General features: G+C 36.7%; 1 protein-coding gene across 11 annotated transcripts in view; it reads right to left on the bottom strand.

The window, feature by feature from the left end:
- cacna1da (calcium channel, voltage-dependent, L type, alpha 1D subunit, a) overlaps positions 1–11,498 on the bottom strand; it is a 92,183-nt gene extending 80,685 nt beyond the window's left edge. For 8 of the 11 annotated variants that reach the window (XM_026275002.1, XM_026275003.1, XM_026275004.1 and 5 more), the window contains exons 1-3: positions 11,243–11,498; positions 8,952–9,312; positions 7,096–7,201 (exon numbers count right to left, since the gene is read on the bottom strand). In XM_026275002.1, coding sequence (XP_026130787.1) covers positions 7,096–7,201; positions 8,952–9,175 — 330 coding nt within the window. In that variant the 5' untranslated portion in view covers positions 9,176–9,312; positions 11,243–11,498. Of the gene's footprint in view, positions 1–7,095; positions 7,202–8,951; positions 9,313–11,242 lie in introns of those variants that run through there. The other 3 variants (XM_026275005.1, XM_026275008.1, XM_026275010.1) reach the window with 1 other exon arrangement.
- Between the last annotated feature and the right edge of the window lie 893 nt (positions 11,499–12,391).

The following is a 12,391-nucleotide window of genomic DNA, read 5'->3' as shown; positions in this document are numbered from 1 at the left end:
ATTTCATTCATAAACTAATTTAGCTACTTTGCACACTATTTACAGTGTAGTAATTTTAGAGGATTGTGAAAAACAACATGAATTCCTTTAGCTCACCGGTTCCCGCAGAGTTAAAAAAGAATTACACTTAAGTAATTTTCATGTCTGGAAAAACTATGGGGGAAAAAAGAGAACAGAGTGTCGGAAAACTATTTCGACTATTTGCCCTATTCAGTGTTCTAAAACATAAAATTAATAATTTATAAAACACTGAGGACATTTGAGGGACTCAAACACAAATATTAAAAAAGATTCAAACATTCACTGATGCTCCAGAAGGAAACGAGATGCATTAAGAGCTGGGGGGTGAAAACTTTTGGAATTTGAAGATCAAGGTAAATTGTACTTAATTTGTGTACCGGGAAACATACAAGTATCTTCTGTTGCTTACGAAGGGCAGAACTAAATAGAAAAAAATTATATTTCAACAAAATAAGACAAATTTGGCCATCTTCATTGTGTTCAAAAGTTTTCACCCCCCAGCTCTTAATGCATCTCGTTTCCTTCTGGAGCATCAGTGAATGTTTGAATCTTTTTTAATAGTTGTGTTTGAGTCCCTCAAATGTCCTCAGTCTGAGAAGATGCATCTCAAAATCATAAAGTCACTGCTGGAAAGGGTTCAAATATGCAAAGATGCTGGAAAACTAAAGAATCTGCAGGACCTTAAAGATTTTTCTGAAGAACGCTGCTCAGTTTAACTGTTCAGAACAAACAAGGGACTCATGCACAACCATCACAAAACAGAAAGACAGTCGAGGATCATCAGGTAACAGAACACAGTATTAAGAACCAAGGGTTCCCAAACTTTTGAGTGGGGTTATTTTAATAATTTCAGCAATTTTTTGTCTTGTGGACTAAATGTTAATATCTTTTATGTACAATATCTTACTCAGGACAGTACTAAATAAAATATAACATGCATTTAGTATGATCTCTCTTATTTTTTGAAAATTACTCATATTTTCACAGATTCTGCAAGGGGTGCCCAAACTTTCGAGCCCCACTGTATATATAAATATACACTGTATACACACACACACGCGTGTTTGTTTTTGTGAAAAGTGTGGACATACCATAGGTGTAATGGTTTTTATACTGTACAAACTGTATATTGTATGGCCCTACACCAACCCTACACCTAACCCTAACCCTCACAGGAAACTTTGTGCATTTTTACTTTCTCAAAAAGACAAAAAACAACAACTCTGTATTAATGTATAATTAATACTATGTATAATTATTCTGTATTATTTCTATGCATTTTGAAAATGGGGACATGGGTTATGTCCTCATAAGTCACCCTCTCCTTGTAATAACTGTGTCATACCCATGTCATTATACAAAGTTGTGTCCTGATATGTCACAAAATGCGCACACACACACACACACACACACACATAAACACTCACACACACATAATACTTATTTCTAGCCTTGAAATCTGATTTGCAGAGAGAAGTGCAGTATTCTACTGATAACAGAACTCCAACTGTTAATAAATAAAACTGTTTTTGTGACACAGTAGTTTTAGTCAACTTCAAATATGCAGTTCATCCACCTTTAAAAAATTAATATTAATTTGAACTTCACATCACTGTTTTTAACCTTCCTGAATATCGTATCCTATTGACTTTCATTCCAAGTACATTAGTGTAAAGTAAGAGAAGGTCAAAGTCATTGTCTGTGCATTGTGCATCACAGACGCTGTCGTTGCTTGACTTCTTTTGAACCCAGAACACTCCTTTGAGAGTTTTCACTTTCAATACTCCAATACTCAACCCTTTATCACCTAGAAAGGCCAAATGAAAGCTGATACCTTTGGGTAATGAAGACCCTTAGAAATAGGACACCTAATACACAAGGAACTCACGCATAAGAGGCACAAAATAACACCTCTTAACACATTACCTCATAATACTGTTGTTCTGTAGTGGCAGAATGACAAATAAAAAGGTCCTGTAATATACACAGAAAAGGCATTGCATTATTCATAACTGCGTGGCGTTAAACAGGTGGTTACTACTAAATCACTGGAGGACTGTCCTATTTCTCATACTGTACTGCTGCAGTATTCAATGTCATTTTATGACACTATGAACATTTGTGGTTAGTAAGATTTTCAAATGTTTGCGCTCACCAAGGCTGCATTTATGTGCTCAAAATCTAGTGGAAACATTAATACTGTGAAATATTATTATAATTTGTAAAATGTCATTTATTCCTGTGATGCAAAGCTGAATTTTCAACATCATTATTCCAGTCTTTAGTGTCAAATGTCCTTCGGAAATTTTTCTAATATGATGATATGATGCTAAATTATTAAAAATATAATTGATTATATGTTTGGCTAAACACGATCCATCTTTTTTCCAAAGTTCTTTGAAGAACAGAAAGCTCAAAAGAACAGGAAATATTTCAAACAGAAAACGTTTGAAACATTCTTAATATCTTTATGATCTCTTTTTAGCATGATGATGAGTTCTTGTTAAATAAAAGTACTAATTAAGAAAAAACGGACCGACTTTTGAATGAGAGTGTTGCATATAGTCTAACGATACATTACAGAATGCATTAAAAGTGGGATATTATCTGCTGGGAATTGTGTTCACATGAGGCAGAGTGGGGTCTGTGTGCGCTCTGTAATAAAGTTTTGCTTTGAAAAAAATTCTAATTTTTTTTGGATCTAAGAGATGTTTGATCCTGAACCAGACCCCCTAATTGGAGTCTGTGATCTAAACAAAACTCCCATGAGCTGCATCTATAACCACAACTAAAACTGAAGCCCAGCTGAAGAAATGGAGAATTACCAACCTGCTTTCTAGTCAGTAATGATGCTTGATCTGTGCCACAGATGCTATTTCTGAGCTCTCCGTGCTCTGAAAGCAGCACAACCTCATGCAGTCCTGTGTGAGGTGTTCTCTGTGGTGCTAAAACCAGCGATAGACAGTCTCTGTATTCAATAGTATAGTATTATATGAGGAAGGAATGTGCTGCTAGCTTGCACCAATCTATTTCTATTCCTCGCTTTCTATTAGAAATCACAGCTTTCAAAACCACATTATAAAATGAGATACTGGCCTAAGAAAAACACCCACAATAAAGTCTCCATTCTGGGACCAGATTCACCAAAAAAATTAAGTAACACTTTATTTTAAGGACCAGTTCTCACTATTAACTACTTGCTGATTAGCATGCATATTCCTAGCATATTGGCTGTTTATTTTATTTTCTGCTAGATCCCTTAATCCTATCCCATACCTAAATGTAACAACTACCTTACTAGCTACTAATAAGCAAAACTTGTAGTTAATAGTTAATGGAGAGAGTTGGTCCCCAAACTAAAATGTGACCAAACTGTCTTAAAAAAAATACAAAATACAAAAAGATTGAACATTCCTACGTGTAGTTCTTGAAAGATTCTTCTTTCAGAGTCTTTAATATACTCGGAAAGACACTGTTGGTTTTTTTTTTTTCTTAAAAAAAAAGTTACTGTATGCTTTAATGCTTCATATTTGAAACAATCCAATAAATTCCTTAGTTATCTTACCCATGGGGAAAAATCTAGAAAAAGAGAAGAACGATAAGATGATATAAACCAAAGAATTGTAGAATCTTTCATGAATCTGTCCCTCTGTGTCTTTGTCTATATGCTGTATGACTCAAGTCCATTTATCAGCTTATATTTTTCAATCATTTTTATCACCAGCCAGGTGAAAATCATCAAAATTTGTAAACTACATGACTTAATGTAATGGGTTTGTTCAGAATGAGCAAAACCAATGGTGATTCTTTACAGAGCAACATTACAAACGATTCATCTAATAAAATATATAAAATATAAAAACCTCATCGAACCTTTATATGGCTGCTGGAACATCTCTGACCCTCTAATGTATCTATAGGGTCTCCGGCATGACCTCTGCTCATCCGTGTGAGACAGCCTGGGATCTATGTTATCATACCTGCTGGGATTCTGATGAAATTTTGTTGTGCGATTACCTCCTGCTGTTTAACACACACATGGGAGCGCAGATGGATGAGATAGCACAGCCAGCACATGAAAAAATAATCAAGCAAGAGGAAAACAACCGACAAGGTTGTTTGTTTGATGTGTATTGCTTTTGCACGTGTGCATTAAAAGAACAATGCCCTGCTTGTGAGGTTTACTGTAATCTGAACAGATCGCATTCATAAGACTACAAACGAAGTCCAGCAGAAATAGGCTATAACCTATAACATTTAAAGAAACTTTCAATACTTTTACAGAAAAAAAATGCAAAACACTTTGTCAAATGTAGCCCCAAAATGCTTCAGGGGGGAAAAAACCCAGGAAGCATCATCTCCGCCTCCCGTTTCTCTTTCCTGTCTGAGATGCTGAAATGATTAAATTCAACTGTGCCAGTAGCCATGAGAGCTATTCACAAATCACAAAGCCCTCGTGCTGAGCCGCACTCCGCCACAAGATCGAACAGCTGTCTTATCTCAACTTACAATCACACTCTCTGTCCAAAACACAGAGAAGAACATCCGTCCCCTCCGAACCCGATCCAAATGCTTCGCTTATCTAAATATAAATCACTTATCTAAAGAGTTCAAAATCAGATCAATTGAGCTGTACAAGCAAAGCAGTTCGTCGAAAGGAAGCCAAGCAAGTTTGAAAAGAAAACGTCTGAGCTGAGCGTGCATCTGTTCTCAGAAAAGATCATCGAGATTACAATGTGACAGATTTTCTTCTATGTCCTTCCAGGGATATACACTTATAATCACAATGCTCATATTACACCCATCAAAATTATATATTCAAAGTGTTTTCCTCAGTGAAAAATATTTCTTCATGCCTCAAAATGGCTTTAAATGTACACTTTATACCTTAAAGGGATCGTTTACCCACAAATGAAAATTACCCCATGATTTACTCACCCTCAAGACATCCTGGGTGTAAATTACTTTCTTCCTTCAGATGAATACAACTGGAGTTATATTAAAATAGCTCTTCCAAGCTTTATAATGGCAGTGAAAAGGGGGTTGAGATTTTGAAGCCAATAAAATGCATCAATCCATCATAAAAAAGGGGGAGGAGCTTGCTAAGATTATAAAGTACAATTTCTACGGTAAAGCAATGACCGATTTCAACGGTTTTCAAGGATGAATTTTGAGATTTTAAGCTTTCAAATGATATATGTGACCCTGGACCACAAAACAAGTCTTATGTCACTGGGTTATATTTTTAGCAATGGCCAAAAAACATTACATGGGTCGAAAGTATACATTTTTATTTTATGCCAAAAATCGTTATGATATTAAATAAATATCATATACCATGAACATATTTTGTAAATTTCCTACCGTACATAAAAAAAAAAAAAAAAAAAAAATCAGTTTTGATATTTGTATTACGCATTACTAAGAATTGATTCGGACAACTTTAAAGGTGACTTTCTCAGTACTTTGATATTTTTGTACCCTCAGATTCCATATGTTCAAAGAGTTGTATCTCAGCTAGGGATATTCCAGTATCAAATTTTCCTGTTACGATTAATTGCTCATGCTTTTATCACGGTAAAAGGTATTATCACGGTATTGAAATTTTGTTTAAAAAATATAGTATAAAAGGTTAAACAACAAATAACCTTTAAATAAAGTAATACGGAAAAAATATAAAGTTAAAAGTTTTGCACAGATTAAAGTGCAAAAGAACTATAAAGACCCATAGGTATCACTTTACAATCTCATTAGTTAACCATTAACATTCAGAATGAGCAATAGCTACATTTGCTACAGAAGTTATTAATCTTTGTTTAAAAAGAAAATACAAGTCTTAGTTCATGTTAGCTTATTAAATAATACGGTTGCAACTTTACATTTTAACAATGTGTTATTAAATATTGGAATACCTAAGATAAATGAATGTTCAGATGAATTTTTCATTGGCAGTTTGTTAACCAATGAATTAACTAATGTTAAAAATGAAGCCCTGATGTAAAGTGTAATGATCAAAACGCTTTCAAACTATATCTATGGCATGTTATAGTCCAGATTAAAATAGCCTATTAAGTCTTAATACTGAAGTACTTGATACTGTGATGAACATCCCGTGAATACACAAATCTGAATGGCTATTTAAAATTATTATTAAGTATTGCAGCTGCTTATTTATGGGGTTTCCAAAGTGCTTTTTTCTGCAGTTTAGCGCCATCTGCTGTCAGAGAGTGAATGTGCTTTCATTCAGCAGGTCTCTCAGGTGTTCCCCATGTGCTTCTCATGCCTGCTTGTTTACATCAGAGTGAGTGACATGCATTCAGCCAAGTATGGTGACCCATACTCAGAATTAGTGCTATGAACTTATCCCATCCTATGTGCACACACACACACACACACACACACTGTGAACACACACCCTGCGCAGTGGGCAGAAGTAGAGGAATAGTGAATTATACTGGATCATATACAGGTCAATGAATCAGAACTGCAATATATTTTTATGTATAGCTCTCTACAACGTCACACACGTAATGGTAATTGATATCATTAGCTTTTGGCTTGACTGCATTATCAAACAGCTTATACTGTGTTACAAATGTTACACAAACCATGTTCCTGTTGGACATCTCAGAGAACCACCTTCTAAAACTCAACATCCATATGTCCTACAGGTTAACTAGATTGGTTACATGTTTGTGACATAAGAAACGAGTGATTTCAAACCATGTCTTTGCTACACTGGAATTCAAAGAGAAAATACTCAGCAATGGTGTTCACTGATGAATTTGCACATGGTTTGTCTTTAAGAATAATAAAAACAGCAGACCAACATGTAAAATCATTTTAAAACTTGATTTCCACCACAGGGGGTCTTTAAGCCACAAGAATTCAATATGAAATTCTCTAAAATGACACCATTAAAATGTAAATGGGCGGAGCTTAGTCTCCATTAAACAAGGAAATACCCATCTTCAGATGCGAAACAACAGTTAATGTGAGTGTGGGGTTTTAGGTCATCGCAGGGGTCAGACTGGAACATGCTAAAAGGTCAAAAGGTTGCATTTATTTACTCACCAGGTCATGGTTGATTGAGTTGGAATCATCCTCAGGAAAGGGGATGTATACAGCTAAGGCCATGCAGTTGGCGAAAATCGCTATTAATATAAAGACATCAAATGGCCTGAGATGAGAGTTAAGGAGTAGAACAACCAGTGTCCCTGTGGCTCAGTGGTAGAGCATTATGTTAGCTGTGCAAAAGATTGTGGGTTCAAGTCCCAAGGAACACCCATATTGGTTAAAAAAATAGTGTATAGCCTGTATGTGCTGTAAGTCGCCTTGGATGAAAATGCATCAATGTAAGAAAGAAAATTAATCATTATTAATAACTAGGGTCATAGGCTATATATGTATATCCAGTCATTCTTGTGAAGGTTTACAAGTTAAATTTGCTAGCATTTTCATTTAATTTCCAAGGGTCTGAAAAACTAATTTCTGTTCTTTATAAGCCCTATGTATTATTACAATTATGGCATAAGACTGCTGATTTGTTTTTTATTTCTCGCAATTTCAACAAAATTTCACCTTGGCTTACAAGTTAAGTATCTAAATTTCCTTGGTGATATTTAATTTGCAAATAATATTTAAAATATGACAGAAAACAAGACGGTCACACCGACCCTGTTGATCTGTAAATCTTTATTATTCAACTGAGCTATATTTCAGCTTGTGATTGCTCAAAAGGGTCAGAAGTAAGTAAATAGCAGTGAGTAGCTACTTGCATGCGGTTTAACAGTAAAAAGTCCATCACAACAGCACTGACTCATCTGCTCTGCTTTCCTGCTAGTGAGACGTACAAAATGTAAATAAAACTGCTGTGAGTCAGAGGACCTGAAAATGCTGCAGTCTACATTAAATATTTGACAGTCATTCATATAAATCCATCATCTGCTTTCACAAAAATGCCTAATTTTGTGTGACAAGGATGCATTTTATGCTACATTCTGGGTTGCGTCTCACATTACACTTAATGCGTTTTTTTTTTTTTTTTTATCCAGTGCAATGCTCTAATTTCACGCTGCTAAATACTCTTATTAGGCCATGAGCTAGGACACTAAAATGTTATATCATGCACCATTCAGGGATGGTCAAGTTCTCTCTGACTTTCCCATGATTCCCTTGAGGAAAGACGAGCCTGGTGATGCTAGGTTAACATATCTACACAAATGTTAACACTTACAATGCTTGTTTCACTGTACATTATATTGTATAACACCAATATGCAGCTTTAAAAAAATTTGACATTCTGAGCTATACAGTACATCCTCTCTCAAAGAGAAATCTAGAGCCTGGAAGCCATAGCTCCTTTATCTTCCTGTAGGGCCGGGGAACAGATGTTCTTTTCAAAGCTCAGCTACACATGCTGACTTGCGTTTGAGATTAAGGTGTTTCTCACTGCAGGGTACACAGCCTCTCTCTAAGAAAGACCACTGGACAAGCTTCTACCAGAGATCACGTGCTAGGATGTCTGCTCTAGATGCAAAGATGGACTACTTTCATTGGTTTACCTGTTCTCTTGATGATTCACTCAATTACTGTACTTCATCCCGCCTTCACCTATTTTCAGCACAGGCCACGAGAAAACCACACCATATTTTAGTTTTCCAGAGAAATAATGCCAGAAGAAACTCCAAACTGTATTTACAAACAACTAACTCGGATTTAAAAGCCAAAGGTCTAAACAGCTTTGACCTCCACTGTGTGAAAAAAAGGGGTAAAAGTAGTAGTCATACAGGTTTGGAACGACACAAAGGCGAGTAAATGGTTACAAAATTGTCATTTGGGGGGAAAAAACACTTGGATATGAGAACATTTAACAGCCCAATGGCCTTGATATTAATCAATCCCAATGTTGTACACACAGTAAAGGATACTTCCATTCCACGAGGCTGATACAGGCCCGGCGGATGGGGTTGTTGAGGTTGAGGCAGAAGAGAGCTCTCTGCGGCCGCGTATTGGCCGAACTGCCCTGTTTTTTGCTCTTGGCATACTGCTGCCGCTTCTTCTGGGCCAGCGAGCCGACCGGTATCACTGACGGTACAGGCACGGAGGCTGCGGGGGGTGCGGCAGGAGTCGCAGCAGGGCCGTTGGCGCTCATGGTGCGGGCGTGGGCCGGAGCGGGGCATCCACCAGCATGGGCCTGCCAGGGGAGAGGGCGCTGGAGCGGAGGGTCTCACCAACAGGCTGGCACGTCACCAGAGACAGGGACTCTGGTTCTGCTGGCATAATTTGCCTCTGTGAAAGACAGAGAGGAGAGTTAGAGAGAAAACGAGAAAGCACAGAGAATACAGTGGGAGGCTGTGCAGTGACTTCCTTCCCTGCTACATTATATTATGCAACAATGTGGGCGTAGGACTAAAAGATGCATACAGTATGTCTTTGGGTCTAAAAGGCAAGTGTCTCAACCAAGGTTTGTGAGCAATCCAACATGTAAAAGACGTGGGCACCAAAACAACCTCTATATTTAAAGGAATAGTTAATAAGAACATTAAAATTCAGCCTTTATTTACTTACTTTCGCGTCAAAAACACTATAAATGCAGCCTATATGACTCATGCGCTATATTTAGGTTTTTATGAAGAGATATGATAGCTTTTTGTGAGGATGGACCCTTCTAGTGTTGTAAAGATGATTATATTTAAATTTATATTACGTGGTTAACACTGCTTTGTGTGTGTGTTTCTTATATAAATTCTAAGGGAGTGATGGCAAATTTAACACATTTCTCTCTTCTGACCAACATAATCTTTTGATATATATTTTTACCATTTTATGAAAGTCATAGAAGCACAAAGCATGCTTTTATTTTCCTTTGCTGATGGAGCAAACGTGAACACAAAAATGTATTTGTTTCAATTTATAGAGGTTATAATCTATAGCGCTTTACCCAGCAATGACAGACTCTGCTTTTGAGAAGCCAGGAAATGTAAAAAGCATTCATTAGGCAAACATTTAAGCCGTTATTTTTTACTTAAAGGCACTTTCTTTAATCTCTTTCTTTAATTTGTAACACTTTAAAATAAGATTTCTCAACAAACCAGGGCAGCAAAAAGAAAAAGCATAACATGCTGCTATTATTAGGATAATGCCACAAAAAAAAAAAAAAGTTACAGCCTGTGGAAAAATCAATGTGTGTAGCGTGACCCAATGAAAACCAGCCTGCAAACAGATGCATTGTGGCAGAGAATCACACTATACCATCATCCCCACATAAAAACAGACATTATCAGCAAACAACGGCAAGAAAAACACCCTCTGTATTGAAATACTAGCAAAAAGCACACATCTGGGCTCACGGGATCCACAAATGTCACTCAAATACATCCGAGTCCTTGAACCACTAGGCCCTTCAGAGGAAATGAAGACATGCATGGAAAGGTCATATTGCCTGTATACATTTCCCTTCAAGCATTTGTCAGCCATCGGATTGTGAAAAGACATGTCATCCAAATATGTCACAAATTCAAGCCTATGCTCTGCTGTGATTGGATATGCTATACAATAAATGTTTATCTTCACACTTATGATATAGGACATAATAGTGCACTATATCCTTGTCAAATACTGGCTCTTATATTAGATATATTTATCACTCTAACGTCATGGATGATGCTCACTGATAAAGAAATATAGCTCCTTAATGATTTCATTCGAATAGTGCTTGCATAGATACTAAACGTTGACGTTTAAACTATTTTGCAGGACAATGACACATATTGTCATTGTAACATCCCACAGCAATGATGAATTTAGAGCCATAACGCATATTTTTGATGACATATATGAATGCTTAATGCGTATAGATACAGAGGCTCGTGACTCTAAGACAATAACTGTAGCGTCTCTGCTCAAGAATGAAATATTGCATGTATACTGCAGCCGAATCCGTGTCTTTCTTTAGATGATGCCAATGATGCTCAGTTGCAACAGCTGTGATGCGTCTTTATAGTCACCGACTGTTCAGTTCTTTAAAAAAAACGTCTGATTATGACAAGCAGTGGAAACATCAAAGTGTCTAACAGGACCCAAACGAGCGCAAAAGCCTCTGCATCAGCATCATCAGCATCTTTCCAGCTCTGACTCGGACTCAAAACAAGTGCACTCCATCATTTCAAAAGATCCGTTTTAACTCGACACGCGCCAGGCCGCTGCGTGACTATCGTACCTTTGATGAGGTCTTTCCTTTCAGCTGAAGAGGATGGTGATTCGGTTTATATCCAGAGATAAAACTCCGACATCGATTAAAACGCTCAGGTCCGATCTGACACGGTAAATTCAAAGTCATCAGTATGCATTCTTTATTTTGCGCGTGAGAGAGCGCGAGAGCTTCCTCGCGTTCGGCGCGCGCTGCCCGTATTTAAGCGTCACGCGGCGTCGGTGAACGGTGAAATGAGCTGAACTCCCCCTCTGGCTGTGCATGCACAAACCGAGCACACTTTAATGAGGAGCGCTGTGATTCGAATCATTTATGGAATCGGTTCGTTTAAATGGATAGTTTCTTAAGACCACTTGAGCTACTTGCTATCACTCAGTTCCCGATGTTGGATTTTACTGTTCTTGTTTGTTATATTTATCGCTTCAGTATTGGTAGAAAAAAATGCTGTTGACAAAAGTTGCTGTTCACATTATGTTAACATTAGCTAATATTAACAGTCTACTACGTCTGCAAGATGTCTAAAGATAGTTTGACCTGGAAAGCATACACACATCTGACATACGTTTGTAAGATGTCAGTTTTACATAGGCTACATTCTAAATCATACTTAAAAAAAAAAAAAAAAAAAAAAACATGTAATCATATGCGTATGGTTTTCAGATCAAGTGATCATTCACAGACACCAACAAACTGATGCAACCCTGTTTCTGGTGAAGAGGGAAAACAGACAAAAATAAACTTTCAAATTTAGCCAGAATATCGATTAAAAACTAATTACTGAATTACAGGTTCTTTCAATAAGGAGTGGAGGATGAATGTGAACAGGTGAGACGGTTTTTTAACTATTATTTATAGCTATTTACATATTAGCATCTAATTAAAACTATAGATATCGTAAAATATTGTGTTTCTTTTTACAACAATACAAACAATTATGATAATTAATTAATATATTAGTGTCCGTTTCTCGATTTTGTTAACACGTGAGCTTACTCAAAGTCAGTCCTTACGAATCGATTCGACCGAGTCTTCGATAAGAATTGGTTGAAAAAAAGAATCATTCGTTCGAGAATTGCGACTCGGTTAACTGACAGCAAGAATGAACAAACTGCTGGCAGGTGTTTGCTAATAATAATAATAATAATAATAATAATAATA

The sequence above is a fragment of the Carassius auratus genome, chromosome 11, assembly GCF_003368295.1.
Source record: "Carassius auratus strain Wakin chromosome 11, ASM336829v1, whole genome shotgun sequence".
Classification (NCBI taxonomy): domain Eukaryota; kingdom Metazoa; phylum Chordata; class Actinopteri; order Cypriniformes; family Cyprinidae; genus Carassius; species Carassius auratus.
This window is presented reverse-complemented; position numbering and strand designations above follow the sequence as displayed.